This window comes from Mercurialis annua, linkage group LG1-X, assembly GCF_937616625.2.
Source record: "Mercurialis annua linkage group LG1-X, ddMerAnnu1.2, whole genome shotgun sequence".
In the NCBI taxonomy this organism is placed as follows: domain Eukaryota; kingdom Viridiplantae; phylum Streptophyta; class Magnoliopsida; order Malpighiales; family Euphorbiaceae; genus Mercurialis; species Mercurialis annua.
Genome location: NC_065570.1, coordinates 32286001 through 32306551, shown reverse-complemented (window position 1 = coordinate 32306551; position 20551 = coordinate 32286001). Strand labels below are relative to the sequence as shown.

The 20551-nt window shown below is 30.9% G+C and overlaps 5 protein-coding genes across 5 annotated transcripts in view; 2 read left to right on the top strand and 3 right to left on the bottom strand.

The window, feature by feature from the left end:
• Positions 1-400, bottom strand: part of LOC126664384 (NAD(P)H-quinone oxidoreductase subunit 5, chloroplastic-like) — a 1250-nt gene extending 850 nt beyond the window's left edge. Inside the window, exon 1 of the mRNA XM_050356754.2 lies at positions 1-400. This exon is cut by the window's left edge and continues 850 nt beyond it. Within this exon, the coding sequence (XP_050212711.1) occupies positions 1-395 (395 nt within the window). The 5' untranslated portion in view covers positions 396-400.
• A 2257-nt stretch (positions 401-2657) lies between these two features.
• Positions 2658-3637, top strand: LOC126681252 (cytochrome c biogenesis protein CcsA-like). Its single transcript, XM_050376752.2, has one exon. It carries the CDS (start codon positions 2658-2660, stop codon positions 3630-3632), a length of 975 nt encoding a protein of 324 aa, XP_050232709.1. The 3' UTR covers positions 3633-3637.
• A 5286-nt stretch (positions 3638-8923) lies between these two features.
• On the bottom strand, positions 8924-9914 carry LOC126668189 (uncharacterized). Its single transcript, XM_050361402.2, has 4 exons — positions 9809-9914; positions 9612-9719; positions 9143-9534; positions 8924-8930 (listed from the first exon to the last, which is right to left on the bottom strand). Exons 1-4 carry the CDS (start codon positions 9809-9811, stop codon positions 8924-8926), a joined length of 510 nt encoding a protein of 169 aa, XP_050217359.2. The 5' UTR covers positions 9812-9914.
• Positions 9915-14098: 4184 nt separating this feature from the next.
• Positions 14099-16149, bottom strand: LOC126664893 (uncharacterized). Its single transcript, XM_050357509.2, has 2 exons — positions 14487-16149; positions 14099-14376 (listed from the first exon to the last, which is right to left on the bottom strand). Exon 1 carries the CDS (start codon positions 15769-15771, stop codon positions 14488-14490), a length of 1284 nt encoding a protein of 427 aa, XP_050213466.2. The 5' UTR covers positions 15772-16149; the 3' UTR covers positions 14099-14376; position 14487.
• A 366-nt stretch (positions 16150-16515) lies between these two features.
• Positions 16516-20426, top strand: LOC126668182 (uncharacterized). Its single transcript, XM_056104358.1, has 9 exons — positions 16516-16752; positions 17636-18481; positions 18568-18882; positions 19012-19374; positions 19445-19549; positions 19627-19778; positions 19855-19984; positions 20074-20322; positions 20415-20426. The coding sequence occupies exons 1-9, from the start codon at positions 16516-16518 to the stop codon at positions 20424-20426; spliced, it is 2409 nt and encodes an 802-aa protein (XP_055960333.1).
• The last annotated feature ends 125 nt before the right edge of the window (positions 20427-20551 follow it).

The following is a 20551-nucleotide window of genomic DNA, read 5'->3' as shown; positions in this document are numbered from 1 at the left end:
CAAAAAATATAAATTTGTATCAAATTAGAACTAGTAACTGATCCCAACATTGAGGTATTGAAAAAACTCATATAAGCAAAAAATCGCAAATATCCTTGATCATAAGACATATAATTGTCACTATAAAAAAGAACCATAATTCCAACTGTAGTAATTAATACTGACAAAATAGAAGTAAGTGGGTCAATCAAGTGTCCGAATTCTAAACAAAAATCATTATTGATAGTCCACGACCAAATATATTGATAAATAAAATTGCTATTTGTTTGGTGAATAAACAAGCCGCTTGAAAAAACCATGACTATACTTAACAAGAAAAGGCTTGGAAAAGCCCACATACGACGAATTGTTTTTGTTGCTGCCGGAAAAAGTAGGAGTCCTGCTCCTATTAACATAGGGACTGGGAATGTAACAAAAGGTATGATCCATAAATATTGATATATATGTTCCACAAAAAAAACTTTTTTATTTTTCATTAATTTTTCATTAATATAATTATAATTAATTAATATAATTATAATTAATTAAATAATCTAATTAATAAATAATATAATTAATTTAATAATAATATAATTAATTTAATTCTAATTAATAAATAATATAATTAATTTAATAATAATATAATTAATTTAATATAATTAATTGTTTCTGATTCATCGTCTCTTATCTCTTTTTAAATCTTATATCTTTTTAAATAACCCACAATAACAAAAACTTCAATCGAATTTTTTATTCTTAATTATTCTGAATTTTCAAAACTACTTTACATATTAAATATTTAAATTTAAATTCAAAAGTTAAAATTGGCCAAATCAAAATACTAGTGAAAAAAATTTATTCAAAAAAAAATGAATTATATTAATTAATAATAATTAATTATTAAATTAATTGCATAATTACAAGTTTTTATATGCATAGAGAAAGGATAAATAATTCTAACAATTACAATTATAAGATATAAGAAAAATGGTTTTTTTGGATAGAAATAATAAAAAGATAGAAATAAAAAAAGGATTTTACCGGATCAAAATAATTATTTATTTGAGTTCTGTTATTTAGAATTATTAACTAGTACATTTTGGAACGGATTTATTGCCTTTCATTATGTTTGTACAAAAAACTATCCTATTTGAAACTTTTCCTTTGCCTAAAATAAAAGCAAAGAATTGCTCATTTTTTCCTTTTTTTAACAAATTAAATGAAGTTAAAGTTTTTTTATTAGGATAAAAAAATGAGAGTCTTAAACTTGATTACTGTATTTATTTCATGTATATATGGAATATAATGAAAAAAGACAGAAATATAAATAAAATAAATGGATAGACTTCTTTTTTGAAAAGAGTCTAATTGAGAAACTAAATCCATAGCTAATGAATAGTAAGTAACGATTTTGTTTTGAACAATAAATGTCTTTCACATCCAACTATAACAATAATTTTTTTTTTATTATGGCAGTTCCAAAAAAGCGCACTTCTAGATCAAAAAACCATATTCGAAAAAATGTTTGGAAAAAAAAGGGATATTGGGCAGTATTGAAAGCTTTTTCATTAGCGAAATCTCTTTCTACAGGTAATTCAAAAAGTTTTTCTGTGCAACAAAAAAAATAAAAAGAAAAGGTCGGGATAATTTGATTTGACTTGACATGAGAAAAGATGTAATTTCATTTAGTGTTTATAATTTCTAATAATTTCTGTTTATTGTTTATAATTTCTAAAAAATTTGAATCTAATTTTCTAATAGAAATAAAAAATATATATATAAGATATATATGTAAGATATATATAAAGATATATATAAGAATAAAAATATATATAATAAAAATATAAAATAAAGAATTTCCTTTTTTTATGTTTTGATATGAAATTGTAGCCCTTTTGCTTTTTAATATGTAGAAAAAAAACTCTTTTTTCTACTGAATTTGAAAAATAATACTTTTTTATAAAAAAAAAAAAGAGAAGACACAAAGTTTTGTCTTTCTTTTTATTGTTAGGATATTTGATCATTTTCGGGATGGGGATTATTATTTTCATTTTATTTTCCCCATCGACCCATTTGTTACAACATCATCACAATATGAAACATTCATAAGTTTTATCTTTTTTCTACTATTTGAAGGAGGAACTCTAAGACCTTTAGTCAAAAAAATTGACCCTTACAAAAATGGATTAAGTTTCAAATTTTGAACTTGAAATCTAATTAATAAAAAAAGCACTTTTCCTCTTTAGAAAAAATGTGTCAATTTGAAATGATCTACTTTATGCTTACACTTGCAATTAGAATGGATCAAGTTATATATTAAATTTGAAATTATATAAGCATTTTTTTATTATTAACTGAATTTTACTTCATTAATTTTAATTTTTTTAAAAATATTGCATTAAGTTGATTTCTTCAAGCTCGACGATTAAATAAAAAGAGATTATTATGATTTCGAGCAAGCCGCTATGGTGAAATCGGTAGACACGCTGCTCTTAGGAAGCAGTGCTAGAGCATCTCGGTTCGAGTCCGAGTAGCGGCACAACATCCTGTAATTTTCAACTTTCAAAAGAATATACTAAATCCTATAAAGAATTCAATTCTTAATTTCTAATTAAAGAACGCTCCTGCTTTTTGCTTTTTTGATTGAATTTTTGGATTTAATTTAATTAAATTTTTTTATGATATTTTCAACTTTAGAACATATATTAACTCATATATCTTTTTCAGTCGTGTCACTTGTAATTACAATTCATTTGATAACTTTAGTAGTTGATGAATTCGTCGAATTATATGATTCGTCAGAAAAAGGCATGATAACTTCTTTTTTCTGTATAACAGGATTATTAGTTACTCGCTGGATTTTTTTGGGCCATTTACCATTAAGTGATTTATATGAATCATTAATCTTTCTTTCATGGGCTTTTTCCATTATTCATATGATTCCGTATTTTAAAAAACATAAAAATTATTTAAGCGCAATAACCGCGCCAAGCACATTTTTAACCCAAGGGTTTGCTACTTCAGGTCTTTTAATTAACACGCATCAATCCAAAATATTAGTGCCCGCTCTTCAATCCCAGTGGTTAATGATGCACGTAAATATGATGATACTGGGCTATGCAGCTCTTTTGTGTGGATCATTATTATCAGTAGCATTTCTAGTAATCACATTTGGAAAAATCATAAGAATCCTTGATATTGATAAAACCAATAATTTATTAAATGATTCATTTTCCTTTAGTGAGATACAATATATGGCGGAAAGGGAGAGTCCTTTAAGAAATATTTCTTTTCTTTCTTCTAAGAATTATTACAGATTTCAATTGATTCAACAATTAGATGATTGGGGTTCTCGTATTATAAGTATAGGGTTTATCTTTTTAACCATAGATATTCTTTCAGGAGCAGTCTGGGATAATGAAGCATGGGGGTCATGTTGGAATTGGGATCCCAAGGAAACTTGGGCATTTATTACGTGGACCATATTTGCAATTTATTTGCATACCCGAACAAATAAAAATTTGGAGGGTTTAAATTCCGCAATTGTCGCTGCTATGGGTTTTCTTATAATTTGGATATGCTATTTTGGAGTTAATTTATTAGGAATAGGCCTGCATAGTTATGGTTCGTTTACATTAACAATTAATATATAATTGAATTGAAGAAAGGGTCTAACGAATGCAACTATATAGGACAGCAAAGCATATATACAAGAAGCTTCAGGTAAGCCGTTGAGAACTTTTTGAATCAAGTAATCTAATGGTTCAAAAAGTTCTCACACATCCCAAAAATTAAGTTACAATTCCGTTTTTTTTACTTTAATTTAAGAGACGAAAAAAGAGAAAGAAGTTTTTTTCCTTAACGATTTTAAATTTTTTTAAATCCTGGGATTTTTTCCAGTTTTTTTTTAGAAAAACTATCTATAAAAATAATTAGATAGAAGAGCTTCGACCCTGTCAACTGATAATGAGAAAAGGAAATCCGGATAAATGCTAATACCTATTACAGGAAGAAGGATGGAGACCGAAACAAATAACTCCCTGGGTCCAGAATCAAAAAAATAAGAGTTTGAAGCATTAAACAGCTTGTATCCATAAAACATCTGGCGTAACATAGATAATAAATAAATATGAGTTAATATCATTCCAACTGCCATTCCAAAAGTAATTATGATTTTTGATGTTAAAAGATATTTTTGACCAGTAATTATTCCAAAAAATACTGCCAATTCCGCAAAAAAACCGCTCATGCCCGGTAATGCAAGAGAAGCTTGTAATATCCCGTATTTTTAAATTAATTTTTTTAACTTTAATTATAATTTTTTTTTCATTTCCGTCAAATCTTAAGTAATTTATTATTATTATTATTATTATTATTATATTTTACTTAATTTTATTTGAGTCGTTCGTAGTTCGTTCGGACTCGATTTGTATTATTATTATTTAAAAGGAAAAATAAGAAAAAAAAACAAGGAAATATGTTTAATTAGTTGGACAATCCATGCATTCCATGCATTCCATGCATTCCTTTATTCCTTCCATTAATACACGTACTATGGCCCATTTAATTTAATCATGTGAAAAGCCCATGATGTTAGTAGCATGAAAAGGCCATACAAACGTGATCTGCTTCACGTTTTTCTTTTTTTTCTTTTGTTTAACCTAAAATTTCACTCTCTTTTACACTGAACATCAGCCGCCATTCCTCATTAATAAATCTGAACTTCACCTATCTTCATTGTTTCATCCTTTCAATTCGGTAAGTATTCGTTTTACTCGTTCATTAAGTTTCTTCGTTTCGATATCGATATCATCGTTCTTGATTCATATTTCTTTTGTTATAGCATTAAACTGTGATTCTCTACGTCGTTTCATCTTTATTCATCGACCTCAATAATCGTTACGATTCGAAATCATTAAGGTATGTAAAGATTCCTCCATTCGTCGCCGTTACGATTCGCCGTATTCTTGAAATTTTGCAACTGTTTCTTACCTGTTATTGCTGTCATGATTGTGAAGTAGTATGTCGTTTCTCTTAGGCCTTAAGAATAGTTTGGATTCCTCCATTTGTTTAGTTTTGGTTGGACCTCGTTATGTCAATGATTCATGAATTTTTGGTTCTGTTTTCCTTCGTTGATGGTCCTGCCGGTTGCTTGTTCATGCCTTCAATAACTATTTAGGTTTTATGATGCTTTGGGTTCTTAGGTTTGTTTTACTTTATTAAGGAACAAGTTAGTTTGAGTTTTGAAGTTGAGGTTGTTGTGTAACTTGGGTTAAAGGTGTTGATGGCGGTAGGGACTTGATTCATAATTTTGAATTATAAGAGATGGCTAAATGGTCACATTAATCACCATATTGTTAGTTTAAATCAATTGAATTATAGTTGTTTGTTTCAAACTTTTGATTTCGTTTCGATTTCATAAACCGACAATTGTGAAATGATAATTATTTTATAATCTCAATTAATATAATTACTCGGGTAATTATATTTAATTTTGATTGAAATGTCAATTTGGCTAATTTATAATTTAGCCCCTAAAGATTCTAAAACTTATTCAAGTTAAGTTTTATCAATAGGATAACTTTTGGATTGTTGTTTGTTTTATAAATTAGTAAATTGAAAACGAGTAGTTAATTTGATTTTTAATATCTAATTGGCTAAAGTACAATATAGTCCTTAAGAGGCTAAAGTACAATTTAGTCCCTAAGTGGCTAAAATACAATTTAGTCCCTAAATTTTATAAGATTTATTTGATCAAGTTTTCGGGTTGTAACTTAGGTTACTTAATTTTCAAGATATTGAATTCCACTTTAAAATGGATAATTATTTTATTAAAATATTTTAAGTTATAAACTCGGGTTTATAAATTTAATAAGTTTTATTTGGGTTAGACTGTGGTCGCCCGACAAGTGGGAAGAAGCTTGATAGTTTTTAATAACTCGGCTGACTCACTGATATGGATTTTAACTTGGGTTAATTTAAATTGTTTAATAAATTACTCGAATTTTAATTTAATATATATAATATATATGGTTTAATTTCTATAACTTGGGTTATAGTTTTAATACGTTTTAATCTTATGTGTTTGATTATACGTTGGCGTATTGTTGTGTGTGCTAGTCCTATGTGGTGTCTAGTACTCTTTAGAGTTAGGGTCTGATTTTAATTTTGATTTTAATATTTTATTTAGACCCGTCGACTGTTCGTACTTCAGAGGCGAACCAGAGTTAGGTGCTTGTCAGGATCACGTGGATTTAGCAAGCAGTGAGTTGATATCTCTATTTACCTCTTTATTAAGCAAATGTATTATTTTGTATATATATATATGTATAAGCAGCTTTTGAACTGTTTTCGGCATTGTGGATTTGATTTGGAATGTGCTACTCGATGGGCATCATCGGGACTGCGTGCGCACCAGTAATGATTATGGTATTGAGGTAGGTTTGAGATACGTCTCACCTTAGTGAGGGCACCGGTGGAAGATACGTCTCCTGGGCTCACTATTTATTAAGTGATAGTCGGGGATCGGTTATTGAGATACGTCTCATCGACACGACAATGGATTTAGAATTGTGGTTTAGGGTTTCATTGATAATCCATAATGAAAATGTTTTATTAAACGTTTTAAAGGTTTTTAACTTAATAAATGTAAATGGTTATATAAACTCTACTCAGTAAATCTGACCCCGTTGTTTTCCCAAATTTTCCAGGTTTATGATTTGAGCGTTGGTCGATCTCCGTTCCTTCATTCTCGGAGGTTCCTTATTTTATTTTCAGAATAAAAGAGTCAAATTGTTTTAAACTCTTAGACCGCAGTAGTAGTATTAGATTATTTATGATTAGTCTTTTATTATATTTTTAGACTGTTGATTGTTGGTGATTACTTTATAGCTTTTGGCATGATTACAGTATTTAAGGTATTTATATTATATTGCCATACTGTTGGAGTTATAAATTCAGATAAGTATACTTTGAATATATGTTGCTTATTGTACTGCTAGACTAGGCTGAAGTCTCGGTTGCCCCCGAGCATGTGGTTTTCTGCAGGTACATTGTTTTAAATGATATAAGTTGGTTATCCGCAAGGCTAGCTACGGGTTTTGGTACAACCATACCCATACCCTAGCGCCGGTCACGATTCATGAAAATGGGTCGTGACAAACTTGGTATCAGAGCTTTGGTTTCAAACCAAGGCCTTTTAAATGTTGAGTGTTTATTTGTTTGGCATGTTAAGTGGTTAATTTGCCCTAGGAACTACTGCGGAATTAGGATTCGAGTCTTGTCTTTGAAACGTCATCTTTTGTTTTCAAAACTTTCTGCCTACTCCTATAGGAATGTCGTGAGTCAGTCGTGTGAATTAAATTGCTTATTGCTTATTATATGGTTGTTTTCACTTGGGTGATTACTTGTTGGCTGATTCGCCATGTTGTGTTTATTTGGTTAAATGTTGTTTGTTTTGAGAATTTTTGTTTCATTCTTAGGAATGAATACTCGTACTCGTGTTGCGGCTCAGCGAAATGCTGATGTTGATGATGCAATCTCCATGGAGGTGGACCAGAATGAACCTGAGGTTCAAGCTGGTAGAGGACTAGCAGGCAGAGGCCAAGCTGGTCGGGGTCGAGCTGGTTGCACTACAAAAAATTTGGCTTCTTGTGACGAATAAAATTTATCATGTTAAGCCCAAAATTTGTCACAACAACGTTATTGTGACTACTTTGTGACGAATTTTGTTGGTCACAACAAACAAGTCACAATAAGTCAATTTTATAGTTTGTCACCATAAATTTTCTATTGTGATAAAATTGTTTTGTCACATTCATATTTATTGTGACGAAAATGTATATCACAAGTAATCCAATGTTGTCAAAATTTGTCGTAATATACATCGACTTCTAGTGACAAAACGCTAATAACATGACAAAAAAATATTTATCACAATTCATATAAATTTGTCACTACATACACCGAGTTATTAGTGACAAAAAGATTATATGGTGATAAAACCATATTTATCACAAGTAATATACATTTGTCACCACATACGCCGAGTTATTAGTGACAAAAAGATTGTGAAGTGACAAAAAAATATTTATCACAAGTAATCAATCATAAAGTGACGAAATTGATTGTCATAATAATTAATTAATTGTGATACATGTAATTTATCACAACAAGTAATTTAACATAATGTGACGAGATTAATTGTCATTATAATTAGGTAGTTGTGATAAATTTAATTTATCATAAGAAGTAATTTAACTTAACGTGACGAAATTAATTGTCATAATAATTGGTTAGTTGTGATAAATTTAATTTATCACAACACGTAATATAATGATAATGTGACAAAATTAATTGTCATTATAATTTGTCGACGGTGACAAATTTAATTTATCAAAATAAGTAATTTATCATAACGTGACGAAATTAATTGTCATTATAATTTGTCAACGGTGACAAATTTAATTTATCACAACAAGTAAGTTATCATAACGTGACGAAATTAATTGTCATTATAATTAGTTAGCTGTGACAAAAAAAATTTATCACAACAAGTAAGTTATCATAATGTGACGAACTTAATTGTCATTACAGTTTGTCATCGGTGACAAATATAATTTATCACAACAAATAATATATTATAACATGACGAAATTAATTGTCATTATAAGTTGTTAACGGTGACAAATTTAATTTATCACAAGAAGAAATTTAATCATTACGTGACGAAATTAATTGTCATTATTATTAGGTAGCTGTAACAAAATTAATTTGTCACAACAAGCTATTATTTCCATTTTTATCGATACCAAAATAATTGAATACGGTAATTTGTTGCTAAAATCAATGAATAAAAAACAAAATCAATTCAAATATTACATAAAATTATCAATGATTAAGTCTTTAATAACACTGAAATAACCGATCGTATGAAACATGTAAACTATTTGCTATAAAGAAAAGAAACTAAATTAGGCCTAACTTTTGATATAGGAGACGTCCATCTTCTTTCATTCAATTCCAATCTGCAAGAAAAAAAATACGTTTATTATATACACTTTTATTTTCAAACTGACATAATTAAGTGAATAATTTTCAAATTATAGAAAAAATTTAAAAGCGTAAAGAATTAAAAAATATATTTAAGTAAGCCGTCACATACCAATCATTAGATGGTTCGTCATCAAGAGATTTTTCACAGCCATCGATACATGTTTCGTCGCCATCAATAGATATTTCTTCATCATCTTTTGCATTCAACATTTGTTGAACAAGATGCTTGAGTTTGCTATATGATTGAGAAATGTTATCAATTTTCACCTGTTGATTTTGAATTTGGTCATTTAGTTCTTTAACTTGCTTTTCAGTCTCAAACTTCTCTGCTTGTAAACGAGCTTCAAACTCTGATTCTTTAGCTGTTATCCGTTTGGCTCCATATCCGAGTCCACGAGCATAACCAGACTTCGGTATATCCAAAACCTTTTGTAGAATTTTCCTCCCATCAATTGCAACGCCTTCCTCGAGTGCTTTTGAGCGAATAGCTTCCATTTGTTCCTAATTAATTAAATATGCTTTAATAACACTTTATAAAATTGTGTTTAGATAACTATATATATAAAAAAAGAACTTACGTATTTATCTCCAGCTTCTGGGTCAATCCATGAGCCGTCTTTTTTACGGTGTGCTTGACTGTAGAGCCTCATTTCAGGTGGCTCTTCATCAATGACTTCAGATGTTTCCTATAACGTTCATACAATTGATTAAAAACTAAATGATAAAGAATTTAAATACGAAATCAAAAACAGATTACATATAAACTCATATTTACCATTTCATACAAACGTTGGCAATAAGACTTTGATCCCGAAGTGTGAGAAAAGGTCACTTTCTTGCGATTATTAATGTTTACAGTGCTTCGAGCCTATTATAATAAAGCCAACACATAAAGGTTTTAAAGGTACATATCATATTATCAATAATAAAAGTTTTATATAATTAGATATAAACTATTTTAACCAAAATAGTAGAGATATTCGTATCTCAGAAGCATAACTCGTAAACATGCCAAATACTCGACGAAGTACAAGCATTTTCTCGAGTTATGTTAATTATGTAGACATCTGAACTCGAGGTAAGGCATAAAACTCGAAGAGTTTCAAGCCTTTCATCGAGTTTGAGCTTCTCAGATATGAACTAACTCGAGGAAGGAAAAAATACTCTACGAGATCATTCATTCCTCGAGATTTTCATTTCTGTATAAGCTCATTTTCGTGGAGAGGCTTTAAACTCGAAGTGTTTCAAGTCTAACCTCGAGTTTAAGCTTATTCAGAGTTAAAATAAATCATGAAAAGGCTAAAAATCATTTAATATTGAAATCCTTTGAACAAACCTCGTATTTTCGTTCAGAACACAATATGTGAAGCTAATTTAGATATAATTGGAAACATACTACCAACTAATTAGATAATAAAATACTCATTTTTAGCAAACGATATTAGACAATTGTATATAAAATTGAAACATTACCTTAAAGTGTGCATGTTCATCAAAATGTTCACATAGGTTCTTCCAATCGTTAATTTTTACATCCTTGGGTGGATGTTTTTCAGCTTCTTCACGAGTAGGGAACGTCTTATAGTGTAAGTGACACTGATACTTGAAATTTCTAAATCGTCTAGCCATCATTCCATATACTACTTCTCTTGCATGTGGATCACTTAAATCAATCTCAAATTCACCCTATCAATAAAAAAACATATGAATAGTCACATATTATAAGAATACAATTATTCGAAATAACAAGTATGCTATAAAATAATTATTAATTCTACCTGAATAGTTGTAAGTAAGGCTTCCTTTTGTTCAGCGCTTATTTGAGACCAATAAAGTTTACCTAGCGGTGCCATTAATCGAGTGACAATACCAATTTCCATTTTGAATATCTTTTCTGAAGGACCAATTGGTAATCTATTTGTTTTTGCAATCACAATTCCACCAATTTTTGAACCATCTTTAGTCATTTTTTTAACTTCAAATCCTCTAGCTTTACCTCTACCATTCTTTTTTGGAAGAGGACCTAAGAAGTACAACAGTTTACCTCATGTTAGTTTGCTTTTTGTTTCCAAATTGATATGTACCTTTTTAAAAAAATAATTTATATGCAGTTTGTAAACGTTATAGTGACTGAATATAAACTATATGTGAACCATAAGTCAACCTCAGAAAACAAAAAACAAACACAGAATAGAGAAATACGTAAGAAATACAAAACTTTACCTCATACTAGTTTGCTGCTCTATTAAACTTTATATGTAATTATCATACTATTTTAAAATTTCATATGTATGTCTTATACTATTTTTAAATTTAAATGCAGTTTTTAAGACGTTTTTGTGCCCAAATATGAATCTTATGTCAACCGCATGAAACACAAAATAATCACAAAAAAGAGAAACAAATTGATATGTATGTCTTATACTATTCTTAAACTATTTTTAAATTAAAACACATTTCTTTTTGGGAAGAAGACCTAAGAAATACTACAGTTTATCTCATGTTAGTTTTCTTCTCAATTCAAATTGATATGTATCTCTTATACTATTTTTAATTTTTATTTAGATGCAGTTTTTTATAGGTTTTTGTAACCTAATATGAACCTTATGTCAACCGTATGTCAACTTTATGAAACACAAAATAGAGAAAAAAAAACGAATTGCAAAAAATATAAGGTAAAAAATAACTTGAAAACAATATTTCCATTCCAGCAAAAGCATTGAAACACAATTTCATTTGTTAATTATATCAATTCTCTAAGCAAAATAAATGAAACACAAAATAAATTCAACCTAACCTTCATCAACGTTTGTTGGTTCACCGGACATGGTTTCAGTTTCACCATCCCTGTTAACTTCAGCAGCCACTGGTATTGCAGTTGAATCATCACGGTGGTTGTGATGTTCAATACTATTTGGGTTTTGAATTGGAGGAGACGGAGATGTTGTGTTCACCAAAGGAGGAATAGGTTCCGACTCAGTTTCGGTAGTCTGAGATTGTTGTGATATATTTTTCATCGATGGTTTGTCATTCCCCTTCCTCAAATGAGCTTTCAGTCTAGCTGACCTTTGTAATTCGGTAAACGATATAACTCTTTTTCTAGTATTAAGTGACATTGTTCAGAAAATCGTTGAAACAAATTGAATTGAAGAACAAGTATGGTGAGAATTGTTTGTAATTTTTTTTATGATCGATATTTTGATAAGAACAAAGAAACCACTTTATTTTGTCATTCAACAACGTGATTCCTGCAATTATGGTTAATGCCAAAGAAGTTTCCTTTTAGAGGGAACTTCTTTAATTAAAAAATTAAATAAGGAACAAATTATTTTCGTTTCCCTCTTTTTTTTTTTCGTTTCCCTCCTATTTTAATATTTTTTCCCTCCTAATAAATTCGTTTTTAAATTTTCCTGATTTGATTTGCCAAAATCGTGTCAAATCTAATTAGTTTGAGATATATTCTGAAAATCTTGTTGGATAAATATTGTTTTTTACTCGAGGTAGTAGAGAAAGTCGACGAGTTTTATATGTTTAATCGAATATATGCTCTACTGAACTCGTCATAACTCGATGACATGGAAAATATTCGACGAGTTTAAACAATATACTCGAGTTAAAATCTATTTTTTTTCAACTTAATCCAAATATCACCACTTTCCTTTAGATATAGAAGCAAAATGCAAAATAAAAAGTCTTTGTTTCCCATATTAAAAGCAAAACAAAGAGTCTAATGTTGATAAATGGTTGATTTTATGCTTATTTATGATTAGATATCAAAAATTTATGTGTTATTCAACGTAATAGTTGACCACTCCATTTTTATCGCTCTAACATAAATATTTCAAAACAATATTTTGTCTTAATTTTTTTGGAGGTAATATATGCCTTTTGCAAATAAATTGCAACAATAAGAAATTTTTCCACTTTTGCCTATTCTTATAATTTATTTTAATGTTTTTAATTAGTATAATTTGAATTTTTAATAGCTAAATTTATTCCGTTGAATATGATTTTACTCGCATAACCATTATTAAAATTGTATTTTAGGGTTTAGGGTTTAGGGTTTAGGGCTTAGGGTTTAGGGTTTAGGGTTTAGGGCTTAGGGTTAGGGTTTAGGGTTTAGGGCTTAGGGTTAGGGTTTAGGGTTTTGGGTTAGGATTAGTGTTAGGGTTAGAAAAAACAACATTAATTAGCAACATTCAATTTTTTTTAATGACCGCTAAAAAAATAAAACAATATTTAATTTATTTTTTTAATGACCGCTAAAAAAATAAAACAATTAATATTTTATTTAGTTTTCCAAGGACATCCATTTTTCATATCGTTGACATAAAAAACCTCATGTATACTTGAGAACTGAACACGAAAGAATGATTTGTTTCAATTCCATTTTTACATTAACAAAGCAATGTGGCAAAATTTACATGAAGTTAATTTTATGAATTTCGATAAAAATTAAGAGAACTTAAAATATACGTTACATGTGCCTCAATTTAACGTTGCATGTGCCTCAACTTACGTGAGATGTAAAAATGAACCTACAACTTCAACCTACTCGTAAAATAAGACATGATTTCATCACAAATAAACTAACTCGTTTTTAAGTACATAAATCTCAAATTCATGTACATATCTTGCAACCAAGCACTTTTGCAATTTTGAAAACAGATTGGTTCAGGCAGTACACACTTTAATAATCACAAGTTATGAGTAGCACACACAGACATGTTATTATGTCGTTGCATTCTATAAAGTTTATACATTTAATAATGTACGTAATTTAAAATTTTATGAAACAAATTATCAAAAATATATAGATCATATCATAATATATTAATAATTTTAAATGTTTAAATATTAAAAAATCGACTCAACCAAAAAATAAAAGCTTAAAGACTGATGTAATCAAAATATTAATTACATATTTTTAAAATTTAAATATTTAAATTTGTAAAATATTAACATTTATTCAAATTTTCTAGATCATAATCCTTTTTTCTACGGATTTAGATATTTAAATATTAAAAATTGGTGGAAAAGAAAAATAAAAGCTAAAAGACCAATGTAACAAATTAATTACATATTTGTAATTCATAAATATTCAAATTAATTACATACTTGGTAATAACATTTCAGACCTACTAATAACACATGAGTTTATCACAATTAAACCTACTTATGTTCAAATACATAAACCTCCAAATTCAAAATACTAAATCCATAATCAACAGCTATGCATATACATCTGCTCCACGTCTTCAAAACTGCACCTCCAAGTCTCCAAAACAGCGTATCCAGAATTAGATATTTAGAACCAACTATGCAATCAGCCACCCATCTTATCTGCAATTTGGAAAACAGAGGATATTTCAGGAAGAAAAGTAATGCCCTGAAACCAAATGAATGACAGCATACAGATATGAAATAATCAAAATATTTTGGTTGTTACTAACCTTAACTCTCCGGTGTATGTGGAGGTGAAGGATCATGTGCTCCCAAGGTGCCGAAACAAGCCTTCCATCGGCGATGTGACCTTCGTTGTTCTCTTTTAATCTCTTCGATAGATGTTTCAATATTAGTCAACCTGGACTTTGTTTCATTTAACAAAGAAAGTACTTCCTCTTCAAAAGCTCCCCTTCGCTTCGGCTTTCTTGGTCGCCTCACTTCCTCCTCTCTTGGTTGATCTATACCGACATCATCCCTCACCACCTCACCTTGACCATTCTCGGTTTCCAGTTCTCTACTTACATTATCCTCATCTTCGTCACAGTCATCTTCTATTTCTGCTTTTCTTCCCTTTCCTCTTCTCGGCTGGCCAGTTTTAATTAAATAACAATTTCGGTCCTTTACATTCATCAATTCTCCATCCATATCAAGAATGTCGGCTTTACGGAGCATAGTTTCATTAAGATACGCATCCCCCAAACATTCCATCTTATGCAAATCATCCTCATCAATAGCACTATGAAGCAATGCTATACAAGTTACTAAATGACCATTTCCAAGTGCAACTTTAGATGATGTTGCCATGGTCATCATGCTTTTAAAAATTAAGTGTATGAAATCAACACTTTTTGCCGAACGTCGCACTAAATAGTCAAGTACTAGTAAATCATCCTTCGTTACTCTATTCGACTCCTTTTTACCACATATAGAATGACAAAGGAACTTATGAAATATAAGATATGATGGTTCAATTATGAGTCCATTAGGAGCTTGTTGTAAATCGACCGAGTCTTCACCGGTCAATTGCTTCCATACTCTATTAACATCAAAATTTGAAGGACAACCTCTAATGCCACCTTTAGGCAACTTCAATTTCTGATTCATAAAATCATACCCTATGCTATAATCAACCCCTTTTATTCTAAAAGAAATTGCTTTTTCATTCTTAGAGGCATAATTCAAGGTGGTATAAAATTCTCTAGTTAACTCTTTATAAACTTGATACTTACCATGTGCAATAAAATTTAAACCCATTCTACCAACTATTTCATCAATTTTTGATTTCAAACCCATCCTAGTCAACAAAGCATAATCAAAATATCTAGGTATAACAATAGGCTTGCGTGAAATAGTTTCGTAACGAATACCTTCTTCGTCGGAGAAAATTGGAAATGGGCAATCATAATTTGAGGACAAATCTTCTCTTGTAACAAATTTCGGAGGCATAGTTGAACTTGATGATTTCCCTTTTGAAGCAACTCTTTTAGCTCGTCCCTTTGTTGATGCCATCATTTTGGTTAATGATTTGATAAGATTATGATAGCAATTTGATGAATTTAGAGGCTAGGTTTCGGGTTGTGGAATGGGGAAGATTTAGAGAAATTTTTTTTTCACTTGTTTTGATTCTAGGTTTCTAAAGAAAAGTGGGAGGTTTAATTTTCAATTGCAGTAATTTTCAAAATAAATCGAGGTGGGTCTAAATACTCGACGAAAACAAAGCCTGAAATCGAGTTTGGCATAACTGGACTAGCATAAACTCGATGTTAGGTTTAAACTCGTCGAATATTAACCCATCATCGAGTTTATGCAGCACTGAACAGAAACAAACTCGATGTTAGGCTTAAAACTCGTCGAGTATTTAGCCAGACATCGAGTATTTACTTGTCCAGTTCTTTATATGCACATACCCTAATTAAAATAATAATTTTAATCATTTAAATTATTAAAACTATAACAAATTAATTGAAATCTCAAAATTTTAAATTATTGATTTCATTTTTTTACCCTTGAAAAAATGCCTCTATTGAAAACATTAATTTATTTTCAACACCCTTTAAATTTTTTATTCCAATTTTATCCTCATCTAAGGTATATGTCTCTTTAGTGTGTGTCTAATGTATCATATAATTTACCTCTCCTTTTTTCATATAGCGGGAAATACCCATTTGATATTGCAAAATTTGATTTCATTCCTAAATAATCAAAACTCTTTTCTTCCTTCCTAATTTGCCGTGTTCATCTTTATGACCTAAATCCATGGTGACTACACGGGCTGCCACTGAGAACGACGGTAATATCAGAATCGCTGATATGGGTAAGAAATCCGTTGCAAAAAAAGCTTCAAAAAACAAAAAGGTAGTGTCAACCGGAGAAGCTTCAGTTCCTCCATCTCCTGTGCAGTTGAGTAAGAAGAGACATGCAAATGATTCACCTCCGAAATCGAAGAAACACAAAGGCATTTCCAGAACTGAATCCAAGAAATCTCCTCCTAAGGTATGATTTCATTAGTTTATAAGTCAATTAAGAACCTACTGCATTAGAATTGTTTTATGTCTTAAAATAATAAATTGACTCTGTTTATATGATTGTTTGAAATTATGTTTAAGTATGCTTGTTTGGAATTATGTTTATATAAAATTGTGGTTAGGTTGGTTGGTAGATAGTTTTGAAGGTACAGTTATGAACTCTATTTTTTTAGGGTACTGAAATTTCAGTTTTTGAAGGTTAATTCCTCCATTCTACTGGGTTTGACAATGAAATTTCAGGTTTTGATTTGGTTATTTTTGGGCATTGTATTGAGAGGAATGTTAGAAATTGTTATGAACTCTAAATTACCCTTACTAATTGGCAGCTAAGTAGGATGGACAATTTACTCAATCAACATTCATGTATCGGAAACTTGGCGTTTCAGACACAAAATTGCAATTTTTATTATGGAAAATCTTGAAATAACAATGACTTGACGTCTACGTGTCCATATCTAAGTGTCTTGTTTACAAGTTTCCGAGTCCGTGTTACATAGCTTGGCAGTTTTAGTGTACATTTATGTAGATACTGGGAGACTTTTATGTTGGAGCTCTAAAATTTGAAAGCTTGAAGTGAACCTGAGCCAGCTTAGTGTTGTTTTACTTGCCTTGGAGGTTTATTACCTTAACCTACAAAATGTTACTTTTTGCACTGCTGAATTGGACCAGCAGTTTTACTTTGACAAGCACTATAAATATCTGAAAAAGAGTGCTGTAAATCTGTGTGCATACTATGGGTTTAATTTCTGGCTTTTGTTATTTTCCGAATTCCTATTTTCGTCTGGCTCATGTCAACATGTTCTTTGTGAAATTTTTGATATCTAACTGTTTTCACTCTAATTTCCATACAGCTATGGCAGTTTAAAGTAAGCCGAGAAGATCGTGTTCACTCGAAGATTGATACGCGCATGTCATACGATGTCATTTCTGATATCAAATCGACTCTGACTCCAGGTGAATTGGAAAAGTTTAGACAATCTTGCTTTGGCTACTTTCTTGATATTCCCAAGATCAAAGTGCAAAATCAGATCATACATTGTTTATTGTTGAGGGAGGTGGAGCAGCTAAAGAAGTCTGAATTGTGGTTTGAGGTTGGCGGTCATAGGCTGAAATTCGGAATCGACGAATTTGCTTTGATCTCGGGTTTAAACTGTCAAGGTGACAGCAGTAAGTATGCCTATACAAAAGTTGAAAACGGCATTTTGGATAAGTACTTCAGCGGGCTGCAATCTGTTTCTAAACAGACCCTTCAGGATTTTTTCAAAGCTAGGCGTTGGGAGTCGGAGGAGGATGGGTTTAAGATAGCATTTATGCATTTTTTGCATAACTTCTTGCTTGCTTCACCGAGGACTGCTCGTATCCCTTTGAAGGACTTTGACGTAGTTGATTCGGCTGATTTGAACGACTATCCATGGGGTATTGACGTTTTCAAGTACACGTTTGATTCTTTGTCAAAAAGAGCTGTTCTTAGTCCGGGATCTCTTATTATTGAAGACAACATTTACCAGTATCGACTTCAAGGTTTACCATATGCACTGGTATGTTGGTTCTACGAGTGTTGCCCGGCGGTGGAAAATACCTTTGCTCAGCTAGTGAACAAAGATGCTATCCCGCGGATTCTGAGGTGGCAAGCATTCGTTCCTGCAAAATACATTGATGTTGACAGGGATTTATTTGTTGAGATTGCATCCGATGAGGTTCGTATGTGTTAAATTTTCAATTTTTCAAATGTAATTTATCATTGACTCTGTTTTCATATATGGTGTTCATTTGTTATGTGTAGATGATTTTCCGATCAATTGTTCCAACCCCGGCAGAGATGAATGCCCTTCGTCTAGGTGACTTATTCAAAAAAATTAAGGGAAACGAGGAGGGTTATTGTCCGGCATTTAATATATTGAAGGACGGTGAATCAACGTCGAACACTTCGAATTTAAATGTTATGGAAGAGAGGCTGGAAATTTTGATGGCTGGTCAAAAGACGATTAAGGATGATATAATGGATTTGAAACGTTTATTCACTTCCAAATGTTCCGAACTTTTGACAGTTGTCAATTCATTGAATGATAGGCTAACTCTGATTGGTGATTCTAAAACGGTAATTTGTTTTGATTTATGTATTTTGTACTTTTATCACTTAGAGTTTAGTTAAATATAATTTATGTTATTTCATATTATGTTATTGTAACCTGATGGGAACCTAATGTGAACTCCATATCTATATCAGGTTGAAATTGAGAAACATGATGTTTCTGATGGCTTGCAGACAAGGGTTGACAAAGGAAAAAAGGTTGTTCTTCCTGCAGAGGACATTTCAGTGAAACCAAGTAAAAATGGTACTTCTATAGTAACGGAACGAGAAGAAAGGGATGGTAGGGAGTCTGTTGTTCCTGTTTCTGCTGATACTAAAGCTACTTCCAGCAAAGAAAGGGATGGTAGGGAGTCTGCTGATGAAGAAGAAGGTGCTGAAAAAGTCGAATTGGAAGATTTGGTTTGCGAGAAGGCTGTACTTGAAGGCAAGGATGACCGTGGTGAACCTTGTGTTATTGTTTCTTCCGAACACGTTGATGTTATCTCTCCGAATTTTGAGGTATATTTAATAATTTGATATTAAGCTGTTTTGATTAACTATATTAATTTGTTTATTGTCAATTTACTAGGTTTCGCGACAAAGCGAGTTGAATTTAAAATCTCCACCAGATGACACCATCAATCAGACTAAAAAAAATGCAAGTGAATCGATTGCTGAATTCAAATCAAAGGAGGTATTGTTTGCTTTAAATTATATTTATAGTTTAATTTTATAGTTTACTTACTGTATCCTCTCTTATGTTTTTGGTAGTCTGGTCCTTCTTCAAGCCGCTTCATACCGACGCAAACTGGTTGTAAAGTCCGTATTTGTCCATTTGATGCTAATCACATTTTATTCAGTGATGCCACCAAACAAGACATCATTCAGAATTGGCTGGAAGAAGGACGTCCTAAAGGGGCCAAGTTCGTATCTCGACTAACTTTTTTCAGTTCTGTTTTAATGCTCACTTATTTAATTTTTTTTTCTTTGTTTGTTTAGAAGACAATACTGGATATACGATCCAAAGATTGATAAATTCCATCCTCGTCTTTCTCTTGGCGTGGTTGATATTGAAACGAAATCCTGGTTTTACCATCTCTACCACGTTGGAAAGCCTCTTGAGTGTTCTGTAAGTAAATCCTGTTTTAATGCTCACTTAGTTAATAACATTGTTGTGACTGTATGGCTACTTAACCTTGAATTTTGTTTATTTGGCAGCATGTAGATGTTCTCTTTTATTATCTGAGAAAGAAAATAAAATCTGGATGTGCTGCAAACAGTAGATGTACGTCAACTGATAATTATTTTGATCGGCGTATTCAAACTCTCTACACAGCATACAAGAAAAAGCAAGATGTGTCACTTGTTTCTTTGAAACATACAGTGGCTATCTACATTAAAGGTGGTGCTATGCGTTGCAATACGAATTGGGCTGATGTTGACGATGTTCTTTTTCCGATCAATTGTGTTAACGATTGGCATTGGATTTTGGCTCGCCTGAATTTCAAGGAACGATGCATCTATATCTACAATTCGTTGAGGTCGGCGCAATATGACAGATCAGCAACTGAATATGTTACTTCCTATAGTGTGTTACTTCCACTATTCCTTCAAGCTACCAATTTTTATGATTCTCGAGATGACATCGATACTACTGCCGGTGCTTATGAGGGAAAGAGAATAACTGATCCGTTCA

Bases quoted from the DNA above. Each gene is read 5' to 3' on its own strand.
- LOC126664893 (XM_050357509.2), bottom strand. From the start codon at position 15,771: ATGATGGCATCAACAAAGGGACGAGCTAAAAGAGTTGCTTCAAAAGGG.
- LOC126681252 (XM_050376752.2), top strand. From the start codon at position 2,658: ATGATATTTTCAACTTTAGAACATATATTAACTCATATATCTTTTTCA.
- LOC126668182 (XM_056104358.1), top strand. From the start codon at position 16,516: ATGGTGACTACACGGGCTGCCACTGAGAACGACGGTAATATCAGAATC. The intron at 19,375-19,444 runs GTATATTTAATA...TCAATTTACTAG, and splicing joins TTATCTCTCCGAATTTTGAG to GTTTCGCGACAAAGCGAGTT. The intron at 19,779-19,854 runs GTTCGTATCTCG...TTGTTTGTTTAG, and splicing joins GGACGTCCTAAAGGGGCCAA to AAGACAATACTGGATATACG.
- LOC126668189 (XM_050361402.2), bottom strand. The intron at 9,535-9,611 runs GTAAGTTCTTTT...TTAATTAATTAG, and splicing joins CAGAAGCTGGAGATAAATAC to GAACAAATGGAAGCTATTCG.